The sequence below is a fragment of the Lissotriton helveticus genome, chromosome 3_1 (genome assembly GCF_964261635.1).
Source record: "Lissotriton helveticus chromosome 3_1, aLisHel1.1, whole genome shotgun sequence".
Lineage (NCBI taxonomy): Eukaryota > Metazoa > Chordata > Amphibia > Caudata > Salamandridae > Lissotriton > Lissotriton helveticus.
Window position 1 is genome coordinate 1,836,865,478 of NC_136061.1, and position 24,104 is coordinate 1,836,889,581.

General features: G+C 45.3%; 1 protein-coding gene across 1 annotated transcript in view; it reads left to right on the forward strand.

Annotated features, from left to right (window-relative positions):
* LOC144823881 (mucin-2-like) overlaps positions 1-24,104 on the forward strand; it is a 1,553,567-nt gene that overhangs the window by 1,500,995 nt on the left and 28,468 nt on the right. The window contains exon 41 of the mRNA XM_078682769.1: positions 7,781-7,895. Coding sequence (XP_078538895.1) covers positions 7,781-7,895 — 115 coding nt within the window. The remainder of the gene's footprint in view (positions 1-7,780; positions 7,896-24,104) is intronic.

Consider the following 24,104-nt stretch of genomic DNA (forward strand, 5'->3'; position numbering starts at 1 on the left):
CAGTTTCAGGGGGCCGAAAGGGGAGCTGATAGGGTTGTAAGGTAATGGATTACATTAAGTCATTCGCCCATGAAAAGATTACAGGCTTTGTTTAAACAGAAAGCCAGGACACTTGAGGTGAAAAAATATTACCTATCATGTAACCTAATTTCATGTGTCACACAGCTGGCCCTCCATGACCCTCTGCGATCAATGTACATCACAGCACTTAATTATCATTGCACTCTTGCTGAAATATGTAATGGCCTTCAGCTCCCATAATGCCACGGGCTGTTAGCCGGAAGCTAGGATTGGCCAAGCATGAAAACTCGTGAGATGGGCCTTGAATTTCTGTGTTAGGATCTTCAGGGATTTAAACAGTATTGGAAGTAAGCTTTCTGTCCACTGCATGAATCGGACCAGGCCATGGCATATCGAGTAAGTGTGCCGACCGAGGCCTATGTTAGTGCGTCAGTAGCCTTCACTTCGGAATATCCTCAGGCTTCTTAATGTTGACATTACAGCGACTGACGGAAAGGTCCCAGGGTGGTGCGATGTAGATGTTTAGTGTCATTGAGGTGCGTTTGCAGCTCACGTAAACACAGGACATGTCTAAGAATATCGCACTGTTTTGGAAAAAATGCCTGAAGTGTTGTAGGCAGGGAGATTAGCCAAAAATCACTTGAAGTGACGGACGGAAAACAACACCACCCTCTGTTCTTCTCATCCACTACTGCCGGTTACCCCTGAACCTCGAGGCCTACCTAATCTGCTCTGATGTACTGCCAGTCATATAGTGTCCACAACAACAAACATCAACATTTCTGTAAGCCCTGGAAGCAGGTCTGCCTGTGAGGCAACAACAAGAACATGTTATATCTACCAAAGAGCACTGATAGAAGCCGGATCCTAGACGGGACTTGTATACCCAAGAAGGGGAAATGTCTCCATGTGCCCTGTGGGACTGCAACCCGTGCTTCTCAGGCCCACATTTTTTGAGAAAGCAAATTAAATGCTGTATACTTTTATAGGGTCGCTGATACAGTTTCACAACCTGTTCTGGAATCCCTGCCAGAAGTGCCGCCTCTACCCTGTGAAATAAATGCCATCCTGTGGATAAGGCTTTTAAAGGTTCTTGCATCTTGCTCAGTTGTGCTAGCACACTAACTTTGACAAATACTAGAGCAGAGCACAGAATTACAAGTGAGTACTGTCTCACTGGAAACATTATAATCCTGCAGAGAGTACCCATTCCTGTCACATTAAAATAATTAGAAGCTTACTTAGAAATGCCAGTGCTGAGCAGTGTGGTACTGAAGTCCCATTAAAAGTGTTAGAATCTTGCTGAGAAGTGCTAGTGCTGAGCAGTGTAAAAGTGCTGTTCCATTAAAAGTGTTAGAATCTTGCTGAGAAGTGCCAGTGTGGGAGTGCTGTCCCGTCAAAAATTTGAGAATCTTGCTGAGAAGTGCCAGTGCTGAGCATTGTGGTACTGTTGGCCCATCAAATGTGTTAGAATCTTGCTGAGAAGTGCCATGCTGAGCAGTGTGTCACAGCTGGCCCATTAAAAGTGTTAGAATCTTGCTAAGAAGTGCAAGTGCTGAGACGTGTGATACTACTGTCCTAATATAAGTGGTAGAATCTCGCTGAGCAGTGTCATGTTGAGCAGTGTGTTTATTGCTGGCCCATTAAAGGGTTTGAATCTTGCTGAGAAGTGCCAGTGCAGAGAAGTGTGATACTGTGGTCCCATTAAACATGTTATAATCTGGCTGAGAAGTGCCATTGCTGAGTAGTGTGATGGTGCTGGCCCATTAAAAGTGTTAGAATCTTGCAGAGAAGTGCCAGTGCTGAGCAATGTGGTACTGCTGTCCCATTAAAAGTGTTTGAATCTTGCTGGGGGGTGCCAGTGCTCAGCAGTGTGGCAGTGTTGTCACTTTAAATGTAAAAGAATATTTTTGAGAAGTGCAAAATTTCATTTGATCAGTGCCATCTCAAAAACAGGAATCCTGTAAAGAAGTGCCACCAGTGTAGAGATCATTTGACACCAGCTGAGAAAAATCTGCACTGTCCCTTAAAACTAATATGATAACACTGAGAATTGGCACTGCTGTCCCATTAAAGGTATTAAAATGATTGAAAGGGTTTGGAGGAAAGGGTACAGCATTAATAATGGAGAGAAATATAAAGAAAGCCTTAATAGTTACAAAAAATGAATCCTAGAGACTAAGAAAGCGTATCTTGCGGAGCAGATAATGGATCCCAACTCATCTTCCAAAGAACTCTTTAGGATCATCGTCAATCTGACAAAGCCTACTAAACCCATTTCACACAGTAGCCCAGCACTTTGTGAATCACTTGCCTCTTTCTTCCGGAACAAGGTGAAGGCTATCTTCTCCTCCTTTTCTAAGGGTCAAGGGGAGACAGGAGAGGCAGCAGTCAGCCGGGTTCCAGGGGTAATGTCAGAGACTGACAGACTGGTGGGTTTTAATCCGCTTCAGGTCTCAGAGGTTACAAACTTGCTGCGGGCATTGCAGTCCGTGTCACCAATGGTCCCCTGCCCAACTGCGGTACTAAAAAACATCCCTGAGGTCATGGCTTCCATCCTCACGCCCTTGTTTAATACTATCATAGACGTGGGCGAATACCCTAGTCCTTGGAAATCCGCCTCTATCCTACCGCTATAAAAAAAAAACAATTTGGACAAAGAGGATCCCAATAACTATAGACCCATATCTCGTCTCCCGCTGTCGGCCAAGTTGCTGGAGAAAGCCATTAACAGGAAGCTCAGCGCCTTCTTTCAAAGCACTAATGCACTTGACCCTATGCAGTTTGGGTTTCGTGCAGGTCACAGCACAGAGCTGGCCCTGATCAGAGCCACTGAGGAGGTTAGAGGAGCGGTTGATCAGGGAGGTGTTGCCGTCCTGATCCTGCTGGATCTGTCTGCTGCCTTCAATACGGTCCATCACCATGTGTTGATGGACCGTTTGTCGAAGGCAGGGGTGGAAGGGAGGATTTGGCACCGCCTGAAATCTTTCTTGATGGCTAGAGTCCAAACAGTTGAGATGGGGCAGGACAAATCCAAGCCGTTTACCCTCCCATGTGGGGTGCCGCAAGGTTTCTCCTTGAGCCCAACACTCTTTAATGCCTATGTCAGCCCGTTGGCAGCCTTGATAAGGTCCTTCGAGCTGCAATTAACATCTTCCGCAGATGACACACAAATTGTGTTGTCCATTCAACGAGGGACTAAAGACATGATGGCCACAAGTTGTCATGATTGTCTGAATGGTATCTCTGATTAGATGGCCTCTATTTGCCTGAAATTGAATGCAGGCAAGACCGAGGTCATTATATTTGGGAATAATCCACACATCTGATCTCCTGACATGGCCGGAGGGAATGTGGAAACTCCCAGTTCCTGTAGACAAAGCCAAACACTTGGGTGTGATCCTGGATCACAAACTCGATTTTGGGGACCAGGTCAGCGGAGTGGTACCTACCTGTTTCTACCTCCTTAGGATTTTGAGAAAAATCAAATTTCTCCTTCCAGCAGAGGGTTTCAGGACAGCGGTCTCAGCCCTCATCTTTTCCCACCTCGATTACTGCAATAGTCTGTACATAAACTTGAAAAGAAAACATCTGTTCAGACTACAGACAGAACAAAACACAGTGCCACGACTGCTAATTGGGATATGTAGGTTTGCCTCTGCCCAAGATGGTCTCCGGCAACTGCATTGGTTACCGGTTATAAAACTAGCACAATTGAAGGCACTGTGCACAGTTTTTAAGGCGCTGAGTGGCACTGGCCCGGATTTTCTAAGTGCTTTGAATGGTATGTTCCGGGCAGAGAGCTGCGTTTCACCGATGGAGGGCTGGCAGCTGTGCCATGAATAAAGAAGGCCAGTTGGGGAGGCAAGAATCTCTCCTATGGTGCGGCGAAGTCCAATAACAGTCTGCCAGTACATCTGAGGAAGGCCTCAGAGCTCCTTTCCTTTAGAAAGGGACTGAAGACCTGGTTATTCATGGTTTAGACACGCCGCTTACAGTGAGTCAGTGTGTGGCGCCAGGGCTTACAGTGAGTCAGTGTGTGGCGCCAGGACACCGATGGGTAGAACTGCGCTTTATAAGCTTCGCTAACATAACATTCATAGGCCTGTGTACACTGTCCGGCAGAAAGTGTTTCATTACAGCTGAAACAGGCCAGTCTCCTCTCATTTGACACACAGGAATCCTTTAGAGAACCACCAGTACTACTTCATTAAACATGTTAATTGTGCAGAGAAGTTCCCATGGCTGTCCTCATTCAAGCACGAAGCCTTAAATGAAATGAAATGAAAAATTGCACTTATATAGAATGTAACCACCCGGAGGCCTCGCAGCGCTTTGACTGGTTACTGTGGCAAGCTATAGGGTGGATCAGCACGTTTTTGCGAATAGATGAGTTTTCAGACCTTTCCTAAATGACATCCGGTTATTATTCTCTCTAAGGACTAGGGGGAGAGAATTTCAGAGCCTCGCGGCGGTGTGGGAAAAGGAGCGGCCGCCCCATCGGGCTTTGTTAATTTTGGTAGTAGTTGCGAGATGCAGTGAGCTCGAGCGGAGGGCTCTTGTCGGAGCGTAGGGCACAACTAAGGGGAACAAGATGGTAGGGCCTGTTCGGTGGAAGGATTTGTGCAGAATGCACATGGCCTTGAACTGTGCTCTGGCAGCCACTGGAAGCCAGTGGAGTTCTTTTAGGGCTTTCTTGGCTGACTGCCAGCGGGGAATATTGAACAGTAATCGGGCGGCACAGTTTTGCGTGACTTGAAGCCTGTTGGTCACTGCTGCCGGAGCTCCTATGTATAACGCATTTCCATAATCCAGGCGGGAGAGTATCAGGGCCTGAACCATGACTCTCCTCGCCTGGAATGGAAGTAGGGGGAGCACCTTGCGGAGCATTTTCATTAGCCCGACACATGTAGAGGCAGTTTTGGTGGCTTGGACCGAAAAGTCAAGCGCTTTATCTATTAAATACAATGCTAACAATGTCCGACCATAGTTAACCAACAGTTTTATGAGATGAGTCAGTTGTGTCCCATGAAAGTCATGATATATTCACGAGAAGTGACACTACTTTGCTTTCAAAACCTGTCTGTGCAAGCCCTGTTACAGCACAACTCCCTAAGTGGACTGCAATACATAGCCACCAACTGACACCTCGTCAAGAATAAAGGTAAGTATCATCCAGTCATTACTTTTCGCAACCACCGACTGACTCTCAATTAAGGTATCATTTCCCTACTGTATATATGGGTCTACATGTCGCAACATTCAGCGTTCTGTTTGCAAAAGATCCAGGAAGCCGCTGAAGGTGACTACAATGACATGGGGCCGTTTGGGACAAGGATATTACAAATAAACCATCAAACAATCAACAAAATCCCTCAAATCCAAGATGTGTGCAAAACTGTACTGCAATGTACCGCACAATTTCTTGTAAAGTTCCTACCCTTACACGAGCCTTTTGCACTGAGTCAGAACTAGAACCTCACATTTTCCTAAAGTCAATGAGGCAGCCAACCAAACAATCAGTGTATGTGAGCGGCAAAAAGAAAATAGGCCCCAAAACAAGCCATAAAATGTCATGTTAACCTCACACGCCTTTTTTCCTTTTCCCTTTTTTAACATAAGACTAGAGTGGTATATATTTTTGTGAAAATATTTTAATGTACTGAAGTGACAAAGAAATATTGCAATTTGTGGTTGATATTTTTGAATAGTTTAGAATCCACAAATGAAGAATACCTTTCAGAGGACCATAAAACACTGCAAACAATGTAATGGTAGGTTAAATGAAAGGCACTAAACAACGTACATAGAACCTCTGAGTGAGCCCTGAAGAACAGAGATAGATTTAGTGAGACATCTGGAAGTTGGGAAATTTAAGGAGAGGCACATCAGATTCTGGGCCTATGAACAACCGCATCTGTCAATTCAGTACATCCACAGAGTTTATTCTCCCAAATAAAGGTGTTTGGAAACTAACTATATTGTAATTTTGGTTTTGATTACGTTTCTGATCACAGGTATGACCAGAGGAGGCTTCGCTCACAGTGGTTCTTGTAAAACCTCCAAATAAGAGCCAGTTTTCATGGCAGGTCATAAAAGACAAAAACATCAGGCCTCATCAGAGGCAGGAAGTGATATGGGGAACTTTGCGCTTACCTGACATGGTATTTCAATGTCAAGATTGCCCTCTTCTGATCAAAATCTCCAGAGATCAAATTAGGAGAAAAGGATGAAAGATCGAACAATTCAAATAATGATCTGTATTGGATTACAAAACTATTTACCAAAGTACCAAATAAACTGCTGTAAAATAGAGGCCCCTAAATATTCATAAGACCATTGGGGCCTGAGATACAGCCTTAGACATATCCCCGGGATAGAATTGAAAAGAGCTCTTAAATCTAGCTTTTATACAGGATTTACACATCCTGCCAATATTTATGCAAAATCACTTTTATCTCTCTTTGTCTGTCTCCGTTTTCCCTTTTTACCAAGAGTCTATATCTGACTCTTTTCACGCTACCCCACTGCTTGTCTCTTTGTTGCTCAGTCCTTCTCTCTGTTGTCTTCCTCTCATCACAGCTTTCTTGCCTTTTTACCGTGGTTGTTTCTGCTTTCTCTCTCATTCTCCCACTCCCCCTTTTTAGGGCATGCATTCGAGACCTCTTGTATATACTTTAGTACATACTTATATGTGCATGTACTTTGCGGGCTCTGGAGATCAGCCCTTGGACTTGTCTGCTTCCGTTTATGGACTTTTTTTCTGGTCAACTGCCTCTATTTAACTGTCTTGATAGAAAATGACCAGTAGAGGTTAGTCAAATACCAGAACTGCTTTCCGCTTTTTCAACTGCCTCTATTTAACTATCTTGATAGAAAATGACCAGTAGAGGCAGTTAAATACCAGAATTGTTTTCTGCTTAGGGTCTTTCTTTTTTATATTTGTCTTGCAACTGCCTCTGTTTAACTTTCTTGATAGAGAATGACCAGCAGAGGTCAGTAAAATACTAGAATCCCTTTAGCATTCTCCAGATTCCAATCCATAGAAATTGTCTTCCACAAGCACCCGTAGAGAATACTTCTTTCAAATCTAGTATTTTCCGTGATATGACTACCAAAGGCCCTGATTTTACATGAAAAATAAAGCTTTCGATTATACCATTTCCCGCTGAAAGGCAATATTTCTCTACATGTGTTCCCATACCCGGCATGTCACACAGTTTGGTGCTTCCATGTTAAAGAAAAGTAGATGCTTCAGCACCCTGCCTAATGTGCTGCATAGCTAAATACAAATAAGATCCCAAAGGTGAGACCGATTGCATTGCAAATGCTTGTTTTATTTATGGTCACAAAACCGGAGGTCCTGCCAGATATCACAGACTGGAACTACCTCCCAATGATTCTTGTTCTAAGAGATGGTGAACTGATCTAGAGCTAAATAACACATACACATTGCATCATAGTGCTTATTTAAGATAGAGCACCGATAACCAGTGGACACAGTACTGTGAGCTTACATTTGACTGTTATCTGTGAGGCAGTCTAGTCTGTTCCTTTTTACGTGGCAATGTCACCTCGCAGCTTCATATGGTTTTCACGAGACATCTTCCCCTTGAATGTGATTGTCTCACAGCAGCTCACAGTGCTACAAGCAGTGAATCTGCTCAATATGTGTTCGGGATTCCCTTGTGATGACTGCCCCATTTTCAGCACGGTGATTGACTTACACTGACTTTCTCTTTCTTTCTTTTTTTTTCAGTGAATGTAACTAAACCGTGCTCGCTGCAGACAATGGAAGTCGAGGTCACGTACAAGTCCTGCTCCAGCCTCGTTGAACTAGACTACTGTGAAGGGCCATGCATGAGTTCTTCGATGTAAGTACCAGACAAAGACGGGGTTTAGGAACTCGATGAAACGCACTTTTAATTGTTTGAAAAACATCTGTCACAGGAATTGTTGGGCTCATTGCAGAAAGGCCCATATATTTGTCACTCTGAAGAACATTCTATTTACCCCTATGTAACTCTTACTTAATTTCACTGTTGTTCAGTTCAGATAATCTTTATTTGGTAGACAATAACTAGTATAACCATAAAAGCATACAATAATATGTGTATATTTAAAAATCAATAAAAATACATAGGAAATTAGAAAACCAGGATAGTTGATTATCATATTCCAATATTTGCTAAGCATGGCCTACGTCAGATGTTTACAGTCCAAATTCATAATTTTGTAGAAGGACAAGATACGTATAATTACTGTTAAGACCAACATCGAGAAAAAACAGTACCAGAGAAATCCCCAGGCTAAAAGAACAATAATACAGAAAAGTGCTTAGTGCCGATAACGAAAGACATTCAAAGAGCGGACTTTCATCAATAAGCAAAGTGCAACCTATCTCTATTAGACAGATCCAACTCAAGGAAATACCACATGCAGTTATCTACTTCCCCGCTATCTTCCTCAGGTGGTTGTAGATGAAAATGTATAACCCATCCGGCAAATACAATTCGAATGAAGAAACTGTAAATAACACAACTCAGATCCAGAACTTCTAATATTCAGGGAATCTAAAACTGTTTTTGAGGAAGAGTGTATAATTTACAAAAGAAAAAAAGATGTAAACGTGACTGAGCGGATACTGAATCACAGGGACAAAGATCCAAGTGTATATCGTGAAACGCTGAACTAGTATAAGAAACCAATAAGTGAGCTATACTAAATCTGATCAGATAAAATCTTTGTGAATTGTAAAGGGGAAACATCAGGTGTGATTCCATGGAAATGGTGGTAATAAGAGGTAAATATTCCATTACGTGCTTCTTTTTGGACTCATGCTGTAGCCTTTGTTGGGAAAATATGTTTGAGCTGTTTTTTTAGGATGGACGCTTCTAAAAGTGGATTGAAATAATAGTCTTCTCTCCACAATTGGGCCAGCTGTTCCTTAATATAGGATAACCAAGGGAGGTTCTGTGCTTTGTTTAAGAACGTATAATCGTTAACTAGCACCTGCTTGAACAAGGTTTCTTGTCTAACTCATATTGGTCTCCATAGCAATAAAGGTGCTGCTTTACTATTGGGACAAGCCCCAATTATGCGTGACAAAGGTATTTAGGAAGACTATTATAGAGTCAACAGTCTTCTTAAAAATGTGTTTTCTGACACCTGAAGGGCGTTCACATTAGAATAGCTCCAGACCCCTACTCCAAATGTTGCCAAGGCAAGGCATCATGCATTTTATATTTAAACCACGGAATTCAGAGGTTTGTTACGTAACGTCCTCGCAAATTTTAAAGATGCTTCTGTGGAATGGTCAAAGCTTTGTTTTCTGGTATTAACCGGATGAGTCCATGTACATTTCTTATTAATAGTAACACCCGAGGGGATGTGGCTTGACGTCGACCAAGACAGTTTGCTACCTAACAGAGCTCCGAGCCTAACTCTTAGAAAACCCCTAAAATGTGTCCATTGATCTGCAACACAAGACGCTGGCTGAACTGGGAGATGGCGGGCTGAGACAGTGCCGTCCTTATGCCTTTCCTCTACCTGCCTGGAAGCCCAACTGACATCCACAAGCCGGACTGGCTTCGAGCCTGGTGGGCTGTGGCGGCTGTGACGCACTGCCGTGAGGTCGAGCAAAATTTCTGGCTGAGGACTCTGACGAGTGCAGAGGCAGAGCAAAGCTCTACCTTCCTACAGGCCAATTGGTGAGGAGCGCCTGGAAGAGGCGAGACCGAGAGTCGTGGCAGAGCTGCTGGGGGAGGAGCCGAGGCCCGCAGCTCGGAAGTAGGTGTGGCCCCATAGAAAGACACCCCGGAGACGGCCTGAAAAGAATGAGGATGCAGTGGGAGACGTCCGACTACTGAGGGCAGCTGGAGAGACAGTGCATCACTCCTTGAGGCCAGTGGTCGAAGTGGGGACAAAAAAGTAGGGGAACTGTAGGCCGCGACTCAGGGGGCGGGAATAAGCAGAGGATTGGATTAGTGGGCGGAGTCAGAGGTGTGGCTAGAAATAGCAAAACATAGCAAATTTTAGTGCATTTGGCATTTCACTGACCAGTTACAGCTTATAACGTTATTTAATTCAAACAATCGATAAACATGTTTATTTTAGGTTTAATATATAAGTTGTTTATATTTAATTCATTTACAATGTGGGACATGTTTCCAATCACAGAATATTCCAAATACGTTTATAAGTGGAATCATAAGCCATTTGTCTCCGAGCCATGCCGTTTCTTTCATTGGCACTTCTCCTCCCTTTTTCTAACCATTTCTGATCACCTTTCTCACCGCTGCATTTGCATGTTACACTGGGATTAATGAGGTGAAAGCTTTCCAGAGACTGTTAGTATGTGTTAAAAACATGCTCCTTTGTCTGGTGTGCATGCAAATCCTGCATTGCAAATCCCTGGTGAGGTGCATTAGTACTATTGGAACAAGGCCAATGGAGGAACGAATGGGTGAGGTGGACTGGCCTCAAGGGTTTGTGCCCCCTGTGACAAAGTCACTGCTGCTCTAGGGTGTGCTGCTTTGTAGGCCTGCCGGCAAGACTGGAGGTGAACATCAGTATGGATTGTGGTGGACAGGTCTTCAAGGTTAACCAACACTGGGCACCGGTAGGGTTCACCTGCTGGTGCTAAGAGACCAGTTCTTCTAAGGTCTATCTTGGGAATGTGCTCCCTCAGAAGGGGTCTGATGGCCTAGGCATGAAGGCTGAACCAGGTCCCCCAGTTCCAAATTCGGTGGCTCTGGCCATAGTGTCACATCCTATCCCCACTGAACACCCTTCTGCCCCACTGAATGAAACTCGCACTGTCTTCAGCTACAACCCAATTCTGCCCCATTATAAAAACACTCAGGAACTCTCTATCATATTGAACTCCATAAAAACTCTAGTGTCTCGGGTACAATTCCAGAAACAAAGGAAGATCATTCAAATTAGGTTAATATAATTTTGGTATCAGCAAACAGGTTGGCGCAGGGACCCTACAAAAGATGGTACACAGTCTGATAAGGTGCTGCCCCGGGGTTGCAAAACAGGTACAGAGTAATTAGCTGCTGCGAGTGGAATAGCAGGTGGTGCTGACATAGATGCATGGCCCCACAATACAGATGAGATTTGGGCGCAAGAGGCGGGTGTATGTCGAGGTGTCATCTGTACATCTCACGATGCCACTACCAAGCCCTGATTCTGAGACAAGATATGCCTCTAGCAGTATTCCTGCATCCAGACGGTGGGATAGTGTAGCATAAAGGTCTCCAAACATTTCTCCGGTGAGAGCTACTTCTGATAAATGAAAAGCATTCTGAGCTACACCCTAATATGGATGAGATATGGGTATGTAAAGGACACACAACTTAAATGCTGACGTTTTAGTTTCCAGTTCTGATGTAATTGTCACAGGGCACCATGCCACACCAGCTCTCTGGAAAGTTGACCTGTGAGTAAAACAGTTTTGTCCCTTTGTTCTTGTTTGTGGCCTATCTCATGCAATAAATTGGATGACACTACTTGGATTAAGTAAACTAGGGCCCAAAAGAACCCACTCATCTAGCTAATCGCACTGAAGTACATTGTTTGTTGACCGGAAACACACCTAGCCTTAATGACTCCGGATTATGAATTACTGGTGTCAAGGACATTATAGGATCTAAAAGCATGGGTTTTTATTGGTCCACGGGTAAAATGCATGCCCAAATACTCCACTGTACACTCGCAAATAAAGCACAATTTTTCTAACATATACATTACATTTTTAACTAGGACCATTAAATGTCATAGATTCTGAGGGATTGATCTTAATGACAGAAGCACTAAAGGAAGGATGAGTGGAGTGCAGGAATTAAAGGAGAGGCAGGAACAAAAGGAGAAGAAAGAAATGAAAAAAAGAACTGAAAGAAGTAAAATGCAAAGTTAAGAAACAGAGCAAATGTGAAAAGGAAAGAACGAAAAAGAAGCAATAAAAAACTGAAAGTGAGAATGAAGCAAAGGAATCAAAAAAAGTAACAAAGAGAAAGAAAAAAGAGAAGGATTGAAGTAGACAATGAAAGAAAGAACCATAGAAACAAACAAAGAGAGGAGTGGAATAGGCAGAAAGGAGACCATAAAAGAAGTAGGATGAAAGAAACAAAGGAAATGAATGAAAAAGAAAACTGAAAAAAGAAAGCAAATAGAAAGGGACAGAAAGGAAGGAGGAGATGAAGAAAGAATGAAAAACTCAGGCAAATAAAGAATAGAAAAACACATCAGTGTGTGTGCTAGGAAGCTTTTGCTTGTTTTCAGGCTTCTTACCAGACGGCAGCTAGACACTTTTCTTTTAACAAGAGGGTATGCTGCTTCTGCTCTGTACCTTTTGGAGAATTCCCATAACCGGATGTAGGTGGAGAGAGAGAGAGAGAAAAAAATACTCCTGAACTCCACTGACGGGCAAGCTCCTACAATACATCCTGAGAGCTACTGGTGGGTAGTTATCTGCCACTTAAATCCCTTTACAGACGAAACCGTATCTAAATTTGGCAAATTCATGTAACCCTCTGAGTGTAAATGTACTACTATCTGAACAAACCAATTGTGCATTGTTCTTTTCTAGTACTATGATTTTTTTGTTTAAATGAAAGCACTTTAACAAGTTTGACTGATGCGTATTTGGTACTTTAGAGGCTTTTGGTTAGGTGTTTTAGTAAATGACAATTGGAGTCTTACCTTTAATAAAACCTTTCTGTTTTTATTCAACATTTTGTAGTGCAGGAAGTGCTTGCTACAAAAGATGAATCTGTGGTTTTTGGACTATAAATGCCAGGTTACTGAAATCAACTCAGTGACACACTTTCATCCTTCTGAGACTGATAAAATGGATGATCAACCTGCTGGAATCCAAACTGCTGCAGTTTCACATATATGTCTGCAAGGGTGTCAGTACGGGCACACATGCCCACCTACTTAAAACTGAATATTACATGTTTGAGATAGAATGATTGATCAACTGCTTTTTAGCTCATGTAAGAAGAATGCAATCTTTCTTTTGCTCAGATTTTTTAGATTGCGCTGCTCACTATCATTGCTCTTACAGGTCAACAAAAAAACCACAATATTCAAATGTATGTTCCAGGGCGTCAGGATACTTCTTTCTGTCAGCTCCTTGTCGCTGTATTTTATTTGCCATTTGATTCTTTCGTTTCATGAAATTGTTGAAGGGCACCGCTATTGTTTATTTGTAACCAAAGGTTTGACATGTATGGATTTTAAGTGCCCGCAATGAGCCTGGCATGGGTGGTGCCGCCAACTGCACTGGCCTCTGAGTAGGTGGCGTCTGTCAGTCTGCTTGACACCAAAGCCTCCTTATGTGACCATTGTCACAGGTCACAGTGGGGCAGGCAGGCAGCGTCCTCACAAAAGAGGTGTGAATCACCGCTCACGGCGGCAGCAGTAGGGCCATCAGAGATAGCCGACACTGATGGCCCTTTCATTCTTACTTTGCAGGCCCCTAGACACAGCGGGGAAGGGGAGGAGGTCGGGCGCACTGCAGAGGCCTTCCTCAATATGCACGTTGCACCACACATGCGGAAAAATAAAAGTGTCATTTAAAAGTACGGCTATTCCTCCAGTCCCGGTACCCTTTTTCAAAACTAAGAAGTAGGGGAACGGAGTAAGATCATTTTTAAAAGTAGGGGCACGCCGTGCCCTTCCGTTCCCGCCCACTTCATACACTGCTTGAGGCTAGCATAAGTTACCATAAGAATATAAACAAAGGCACGCAAAGCCCATGTTATCTCAAGTCTAAATCAGGAGTGTAATTATACCAAGGAACTTTACAAAGTTCTTAACACTTTTACTAATCCTATTGCCTGCTCCCGGCAGACTCCTCCTTCGCAGGTGCTGTGCGATAACATTGCTAATTATTTTGGGGAAAAAATCAATCTATTTTACAATCAATTTCCTAATGATTCCTAATTCCTTTGACCCCTCTAACCTGCCGCCCTAAACCTTGAGTAGGACTGATGCGTGCCTTGAACATTTTCCTGTGATGCAGATTCCACAAGCCGAAGCCATGTTAAAAACAGCAAAATCTGGTTCTCCTCTAGATATAATGCCTGCCTATCTGTTTGCCTCTCTTGCCCCTCTTCATGCCACCTCAATCTGCAACATCCTAAATGCTTCTATGAGTGAAGGGGTTCTCCCACTTAAATGGAAGGCAGCTCAAATGCTACCAATCAGGAAAAAAGCACAGGTACTGCTGATGTGCTGGCTAATTATTACCCAATTTCGCTTCTGCCGCTTATGAGCAAACTGATGGAAGGACTCGTAAACACACAGATGATGGGATACCTGAAATCGCAAGGCATCCTTGATCCCTCCCAGTCTGGCCGCAGGCCTAACAACCCTACTGAAACCACCCTCATCAGTGTTACAGCCACATCAAATTGGCATTGGACAACAGCAAGGCAGTGCTGCTGGTTTTGGTGGATCAGACAACAGCCTTTGATACTGTCTCTCATCAGAAACTGATTCCCCGATTGAGAGAGATTGGTTTACAGGGACAGGCTCTAAAGTGGCTTGCAAGCTTTCTGGACAAGCGCACTCATCTGGGCTCCTTTCGCTCTCAGACCCTGAAGCTCACCAAGAGGAGGCCCCAGGGTTCTTGCCTTAGTCCCACCCTGTTCAATGTGTACGTGGCCCTCCTTGCCAGGATTATTAGAGAATGTGGATTTACTCCCTATTCCTATGCTGATGATACTCAACTTCTTCTCTTTTTTAATAATACCATACATTTATCTAAACAACGTTTTGCTGAGGGCATGCAAGCTATATCTGGTTGGATGACAGAAAATTTCCTGCAGCTAAATGCTGCCAAGACAGAGATCTTACTATTTGGCACACCTCAAATGACATGCTCCCCAAATTAGTGACCTGCTATGTTAGACCCTGCCCCTGTCCCGAAACCCATGGCTAAAATCTTGGGGGTCCGATTGGACAACTCTCTATCTAGGAGGGATCAAGTCATAGCCACTTCTGGGACCTGCTACCACACTCTTAGTCTTCTGCGTAGTGGCTGCGCTTATCTGTTTGCACAACTTTGATTCAAGCCCTAGTCATTAGCCGTTATTTACAACAAGGGGTGGTGAGGGACAGAGTCTCTGAATTAAGCAGAATACTCTCACCCAGTCAAGAGATCAGGGCTAGATCCAACACCGTTTTTTAGCTCATTGCACCATCCCAGTTTCAGAACCTGGCTGTATGCAAATTAGTCTGTTCCTGTCCCACTGCATGATGGGAACAGGGCAAACCAAACTACAAAAGCCAATTCTTACACTGGGAAGGAAACAAGCTTCCGGGGACCGGTTTCTGGCATTACAGCCGTCTTCGGCCCGGCTTGCTTGAATCCTGATGGTGCAATGAGCAAGGGACTCATGTCTGAGTATACCCTTCCACGCTTAGGGTGGACAAAATTATTTACAACAAGGGGTGGTGAGGGACAGAGTCTCTGAATTAAGCAGAATACTCTCACCCAGTCAAGAGATCAGGGCTAGATCCAACACCATTTTTTAGCTCATTGCACCATCCCAGTTTCAGAACCTGGCTGTATGCAAATTAGTCTGTTCCTGTCCCAGTGCATGATGGGAACAGGGCAAACCAAACTACAAAAGCCAATTCTTACACTGGGAAGGAAACAAGCTTCCGGGGACCGGTTTCTGGCATTACAGCCGTCTTCGGCCCGGCTTGCTTGAATCCTGATGGTGCAATGAGCAAGGGACTCATGTCTGAGTATACCCTTCCACGCTTAGGGTGGACAAAATTATTTACAACAAGGGGTGGTGAGGGACAGAGTCTCTGAATTAAGCAGAATACTCTCACCCAGTCAAGAGATCAGGGCTAGATCCAACACCGTTTTTTAGCTCATTGCACCATCCCAGTTTCAGAACCTGGCTGTATGCAAATTAGTCTGTTCCTGTCCCAGTGCATGATGGGAACAGGGCAAACCAAACTACAAAAGCCAATTCTTACACTGGGAAGGAAACAAGCTTCCGGGGACCGGTTTCTGGCATTACAGCCGTCTTCGGCCCGGCTTGCTTGAATCCTGATGGTGCAATGAGCAAGGGACTCATGTCTGAGTACACCCTTCCACGCTTAGGGTGGACAAAATTATTTACAACAAGGGGTGGTGAGGGACAGAGTCTCTGAATTAAGCAGAATACTCTCACCCAGTCAAGAGATCAGGGCTAGATCCAACACCGTTTTTTAGCTCATTGCACCATCCCAGTTTCAGAACCTGGCTGTATGCAAATTAGTCTGTTCCTGTCCCAGTGCATGATGGGAACAGGGCAAACCAAACTACAAAAGCCAATTCTTACACTGGGAAGGAAACAAGCTTCCGGGGACCGGTTTCTGGCATTACAGCCGTCTTCGGCCCGGCTTGCTTGAATCCTGATGGTGCAATGAGCAAGGGACTCATGTCTGAGTATACCCTTCCACGCTTAGGGTGGACAAAATTATTTAGATACTCTGTCCATCACCACCCCCTGTTATGAATCGTTTTGGCCACCACAAGTGTGGAAGGGTATACTCAGATGTGAGTCCCTTGCTCACTGCACCATCAGGATTCAAGCAAGCCGGGCCGAAGACGGCTGCAATGCCAGAAACCGGTCCCCGGAAGCTTGTTTCCTTTCCAGTGAAGAATTGGCTTGGTAGTTTGGTCTGCCCTGTTCCCATGATGCACTGGGCCAGGGCCAGACTAATTTGCATATAGCCAGGTTCTGAACTGGGATGGTGCAGTGAGCTAAAAAACGGTGATGGATCAAGCCCTGATCTTTTGACTGGGTAGGAGTGTTCTGCTTAATTCAGATACTCTGTCCATCACCACCCCCTGTTATGAATCGTTTTGGCCACCACAAGTGTGGAAGGGTATACTCAGATGTGAGTCCCTTGCTCACTGCACCATCAGGATTCAAGCAAGCCGGGCCGAAGACGGCTGCAATGCCAGAAACCGGTCCCCGGAAGCTTGTTTCCTTTCCAGTGAAGAATTGGCTTGGTAGTTTGGTCTGCCCTGTTCCCATGATGCACTGGGCCAGGGCCAGACTAATTTGCATGTAGCCAGGTTCTGAACTGGGATGGTGCAGTGAGCTAAAAAACGGTGATGGATCAAGCCCTGATCTTTTGACTGGGTAGGAGTGTTCTGCTTAATTCAGATACTCTGTCCATCACCACCCCCTGTTATTAATCGTTTTGGCCACCACAAGTGTGGAAGGGTATACTCAGATGTGAGTCCCTTGCTCACTGCACCATCAGGATTCAAGCAAGCCGGGCCGAAGACGGCTGCAATGCCAGAAACCGGTCGCCGGAAGCTTGTTTCCTTTCCAGTGAAGAATTGGCTTGGTAGTTTGGTCTGCCCTGTTCCCATGGTGCACTGGGCCAGGGCCAGACTAATTTGCATGTAGCCAGGTTCTGAACTGGGATGGTGCAGTGAGCTAAAAAACGGTGATGGATCAAGCCCTGATCTTTTGACTGGGTAGGAGTGTTCTGCTTAATTCAGATACTCTGTCCATCACCACCCCCTGTTATGAATCGTTTTGGTCACCACAAGTGTGGAAGGGTATACTCAGATGTGAGTCCCTTGCTCACTGCACCATCAGGATTCAAGCAAGCCGGGCCGAAAACGGCTGCAATGCCAGAAACCGGTCCTGGAAGCTTGTTTCCTTTCCAGTGAAGAATTGGCTTGGTAGTTTGGTCTGCCCTTTTCCCATGATGCACTGGGCCAGGGCCAGACTAATTTGCATGTAGCCAGGTTCTGAACTGGGATGGTGCAGTGAGCTAAAAAACGGTGATGGATCTAGCCCTGATCTTTTGACTGGGTAGGAGTGTTCTGCTTAATTCAGATACTCTGTCCATCACCACCCCCTGTTATGAATCGTTTTGGCCACCACAAGTGTGGAAGGGTATACTCAGATGTGAGTCCCTTGCTCACTGCACCATCAGGATTCAAGCAAGCCGGGCCGAAGACGGCTGCAATGCCAGAAACCGGTCCCCGGAAGCTTGTTTCCTTTCCAGTGAAGAATTGGCTTGGTAGTTTGGTCTGCCCTGTTCCCATGATGCACTGGGCCAGGGCCAGACTAATTTGCATGTAGCCAGGTTCTGAACTGGGATGGTGCAGTGAGCTAAAAAACGGTGATGGATCAAGCCCTGATCTTTTGACTGGGTAGGAGTGTTCTGCTTAATTCAGATACTCTGTCCATCACCACCCCCTGTTATGAATCGTACTAGTCATTAGCCGGCTCGATTATTGTAATGCTCTTTTAGTATCGGCCAATGAATCCCTCTTGAGTAGAATGCAGATTGTCCAGAACGCTGCTGCACCCTTGGCTCTCAAGGTGCCTCCTCGAACCTCTCCATGGCCCCTGCTGGAGCAGCTTCACTGGCTTCCTATTCGCCAACTTATTAAGTTTAGACTTTGCTTCCTAGCTCATAAGGCTTTTTATGGTGAGAGCTCGAGCTACTTGGCGGATGGCGGAAAAACGTAAGATTTACCTCCCGAGCAGACTGCTTCAATCAGAGGGTAAAGGGCTGCTTGTGGTACCCCGTTATTGGAAACTACGAACAGGAGGCAGAACTTTTGCCTACCTAGCTCTGAAATTCGGGAACTTCCTGCCCATGGAATAGTGTAAATGCTCTAATCTACTTCTGTCAGGAAACTCCTGAAGACTGAACTATTCTATTACTGATCTATCTGACCTGTCTTTAGCTTCTGTGCAGCACGGAGATACTCCTTTGCGGTGATCCGGCGCTTTATAAATCACATGCAAATACAAATGTAAATATGTAAAGGAGGTGCTCCCATTGTGGGAGGGATGGTGAACCGGGTGGAGCGGTGAACCTGTCCTGCGGGCCAGGGTGCAGTAGCACTGAGCGAGTGGTGATCCTGATTGGCCGGCAAGGCAAAATACCTACAGGCTCAGGGCCCAGCAGACAGGGGCCTAGGTCGGAAGGGGGAACATACTTCTCCTGAGACTGCAGAAGGCCCAGAGCTGTGAGCAGAAAATATGATCCTGCTGGCTTGCCCCCGTGATGGGCTTTGGCTGAGTGTGGAGTGGCGCAATGCGCACTGTCAGATCTGTGGAGGGAGGGCGTGACACTGGACATCTTGGAGTGGAACCATAGTGACTGCCTGCGGCAATTGGGAGCCTCCCCACTGTTGTGAACTGTGAAAAGACTCTGGGGACACCATTCTGACACTGCTGTGGCACCCGGCAATACCCATTGGAGGTATCTGGAGCTAGAGTGGATTGAGATGGGAGGGAGGTCCTTCTAGCCACCTTTGGTGCTGGCTGGGATGCACCCAGGTGGATGAGAAGACAGGACAAGTTGCTTGCCACGTTTATTATCTACGACATAACCATATGGATGCATGGCTGTGGGAGTCTATGATGAAGCCCAAAGGACCGGTGGCCATCCAGACAAATAAAATGGACAAGTATGCAGTGCCAAGACTGGGTTCGGGCATGTCTAGTCCAGGGAAGACCTGGCTTTGCAGTTCGAGCTGGACTGTTCCCATGATGCACAGGGTCAAGACTGATTTCCATATAGCTGGGTCTGACCTGGGGCGGTGAAGTGAGCTGAAGAATGATGGTGGATTCAACCCAGATTTGTGACAGGGTGAGTGTCTGAAAAGTTTCAGCGCTCCGTCCATCATCTTATTTTGTATTACAAAATTTGTTTTGCTCTTTAGACTATGGACGAATCAGAGCAGATGTTTAAATACCACTGTTGCATGAGGCATTTGAATGTATCCTTTACAACCTGGTCTGCATGTTGAAAGTGGGAGGCATGGAGCAAGGCTGCGTTGAGAACATCAATGGGAACGAGCGGGAAACAGAGATAGCCATAAAAATGGGGAGATAAGGAGTAAGTAACCATTGCTGTGCCTGCTCAATGGCGCTGGATCACCCTATTGATGGTAATATTTTTTCTGGAGCAACAGGCACTCTGCAAGTTGGGGTGGAGGGAGGTTTTGAAACCAATCGAGCAGGACAGCAGAGTGGGGGGAGTTACACAACCGGGGTTTTCGTTTCACTTTTGGTTTGTTATTTCCTACAATTTCTTAATTTGCTCAGCAGTCATAGCTATGCTGGACACTGGAGGTAGGTGGAGGGTGCCCTCTCTCCACTTACAGTACAGGAATCTAACAGTTGGGAGCTTGCCACATTAGACACAATGACCCACCTACCTGAATTTGATGACCCACATAGACCACAACACAGTGGATCCCATGATGAAAACACCCTGAGAGTCATGACAAGGAATGTCAATGGTCTATGCAGCAAGATTAAATGCATTGTGGTTCAGCAGTATCTTCGTAGACATGCTCCACACATAGTCCTACTGCAGGAGACACAGTTGAAAGTTAATTTTAAAGCCCTAGACAGATATGGTTAAACACTTCTTGCACATGAGGGATTTATGGCGGGTTCTAGGGGTTTGGGGATACTGGTCAGATCTTCTCTTCCCTTTGTTCTGGGTACAGCCTGGCACAATCAATCAGATAGATATGTTGCATTTACGGGTACATGGGAGGGCCAGGTCTTCAATATATATGCGGTATACATACCACCGAAACTGCACACAGACACTCTACCAGCACTGAGTGCTTTATTATTGGAATTAGCCTTTGGCGTGCTACTGATGAGGGGGGACATGAATGCCACCATGGACCCAGAACAGGAAAGAGTGTCGGGAACAGGGTGAGTAACAGGCACAGACTCCCTATGAGCCTTTGTGAGTGCAATGTGACTGGTAGATCTACTGGGGGAACATAATCCTGTGGCGAAGCTATTTCCGTTCGATTCAGCAGTTCACTTCAGTTAATCCCTCCTGGACATATCCTGACACACATTACCTGTGCAGGATTATTTCGCAATGCAGCCAATAAGGCGCAAGATATTTCAGATCATTCCCTGTGGAGGTGCTGCCACAGGGACCCCCTAAAGATGCCACACTGCCACCCGGACTGGAACACTGGCTTTTTAAGGATAAACAATCAAAAGATGAGGTACGAGAGTGAACAGAACAGTATTATCAGAATAACATAGGGTGGGTTGACTTGACATGTATTCTGTGGGAGGCTTTCAAGACAATGATAAGGGGCTATGACCAGGTCTTAATGGTGGAGAATAGGAAGGAACAGGGACTGAAATATGGGGCCCTTGAAAAGGAGATCACTCAACTGTTGCAATGGCACTGGGTGGCAAACTATCTAAACCGTCCTTGAGCCATCAAATCTCACTTAAGTAAAAAGAGATGAGGGACCTAGCAGAGCATAAGGCCCTGACACAGGTAAGAGTGCAGCAGAAGCGACTTTATGATGTAGGTGACAAGGCCAATAAAATGATTTCCTGGTTGGGAAAATGGGACAGGGAAAATAACTGGCTCTTGGAAATGTGTGCTCCAAGGGGTAATGTACATAGAACTGGGAAAAAGATCTCAGCAATATTTGCTGGCTACTATGAATCGCTATATACATCTACCTCTGCTAGGACAGGGAATGATTGCACTGAGCTCCTTAGAGACATCTGCCTAACCACGCTATCAATTGACGATCAAAATGAACTGGAACAGGATTTAACTTAGGATATAGAAAGGTGCGATTTGAGATATACAATCAGGTAAAGCCCTAGGACCCTATTCAAGGGAGTGGTTACTATGGTGGCACAACAGATGTTTAACATGTTTCAAGAGACCAGGTCAGTTAGCTGCAGGTCAGTTGGCTGCTTCCCTGAGGTCCAACGGTTGGCCGCAATAGTGAATATTCCTAAGAATGGCAAGCTCCCTGACAGTTGCAGCTCATATTGACCAATCTGGATATCGAATCTGGACGCTAAGGTGCTGGCAAAGGCCATTGCGACCAGGCTTCGTAGAGTGATAGCATCCACAGTACACCCCAGTCATGGGTGGCGGGTGTGGGCATAAGGGTTTGGGGGGTAACATGTGAAGGGTGGTCATGGGGGAGGGGTTTAATTTAATAATAAAAAAAATTATAAACGTACCTTTCCGCCGGCCGGGTCCCCGTCTTCTTGGCTCCTGCTTTCCTGCCTCCCACAGGACAGGAAGCAGGCAACCAGGCTCCCTCCCCTAAGCCATGGCAGCCTTCTGATTAGTTGGGGCACCGCCCAGCCAGGGGCTTACGGGGAGGACATGATCTCCATGCAGGCTTCATTGCTATTCTTCTCATTACAGAAGATTTGTAATCCATCGTAGAAAACGGCCAATTTATGGCAGTCATTTTTCAGATCTCTCCAGGGCATTCAATGCAGTTGGTGGTCATATCATTGTTAATTCAGTAAAAGAGGTAGGGATAAGCATCTCTGTACTTAGATGGTTTACTTCATTCTTAGATGATAGGCACTGAAGTACCTTTTGGATTGGCTCAGCAAGCCTCCCCAACTGACTTGTTTTTCAAAGTCTATGCACAAGTATTGATTACAGTGATTCACTGCTGTGTCTTACTCCTAAGCATGGTGATGCTCAGATCATTTCCTGTCTAGATCAAGAATCAAATTCTTTCCTAGCAAACAGCTGCCTGGAAGCGGTCCAACATTGGACTGCTTTCAATTTTTAAAGCTTAATCCCAGTAAAATGAAATTAATTTTACTTTGCAAGGACAAAGATCATTAGGACAAAGCATATTGGCCGGTAAGTATGGCCCTCATCCAATTCTAACATCAAAATCCTTTCAATCTTCCTAGACAATGATTTAACCCTACCTCCTTAAATCAGTCAAGTCTGCATCGTGAGTTAATATATCATCCATCTGCTAAGAAGAGGTCTTCCATAGTGTCTGAAAAATATGCAGTCTATGACTGTTTCTTTCTGTGTAACCTTTAAGCCTGATTCCTGCAACAGCTTCTCTCTTGGCATGAGGGTGGAATTCGTGGTGAAGTTGCAAAGGATGCAAATGCAGCAATTTGCATGATCTGCTATGCTAAGAAATACGGCCATGTGTCTGCAATAAAAAGGAAACTTTATTGGCTGCCTGTGGAGCACAGAATTCAGCTAAGTTCCTTTGCCTTAGACACAAAGGGGCACATTAGGATGGCTGGGGTATTTGTCCGCCCACCATCCCTGCGTGAAAAGGGACCGCCCGCCACAAGGGTGGGGGTCCGTGGGGGCCATTAAGATGCGCCCGCCACAGTGGCGGGTGCATCCTGCATATTTAACATTGCAGCGGGCGGTGCTGAAAGCACCGCCTGCCGCTATGCTAAAAATGCACATCATGCATTTCAATGCACAACGTGACAGGCACCACGCAGTGCCTGCCACGTTGTATATTGAAATGCATGGGGGTACCATTGGTACCCCCATGTGCACCCCCCACCCCGCATAGTCCCTGGGGGCCTGCAACGGGCTCACGGCAAGAGATTCCTGCATGCCGTTGCCGCCACGGAAAGGCATGTGTCCGCCCCCTTCATAATTTGGATGGCGGTGTCTAGCAGACACCGCCACCATATTAAACTCTTTTCTGCCCGGTCGACTTGTTGTCCGGGCGGAAAAGTGGCAGACGGTCTTTCGGTCCGCCGTGAGAAATGGGTGGCGAGCGGGGACGGATCTCGGGCAGATCGCCACCGCCACGCGGGCGGTTGCGATCTGCCTGAGATCCTAATGACCCCCAAAGCCTTTGCCCAAGTCAGGCAATTTATGCCAGGAGAATCTAATCAAAATGTATAAGTTTGGTTGATCTTTATACTACATGAGGCAACTTGCAAAATATCTGCAAAAAAGTTAACAAGAGACTTCGGTGCTTTAAATTCATGGCGTCAAATCATGGAACCAACTGCTTTTAGCCATGAGACAGAAACCCCACCTTTTAGCCTTCAGGAATGCTCTTAGGACCAATTTATTTTGCTAGCTTTTTTTCCTGCATCTCCATCTCAGCAACAGAAGGCCACTGGGGTAGTGTGCTTTATAAGAATCAAAATGATCATTAAAAATAGGTGTGAAAGCACTGCACTTCTTAAAAGCATGAACTTTAGCATTATTTCCAGTGCACCTTTGTCTAAAGATAGGTGCGTTGAGAGGTTTGCTATAACAACCTT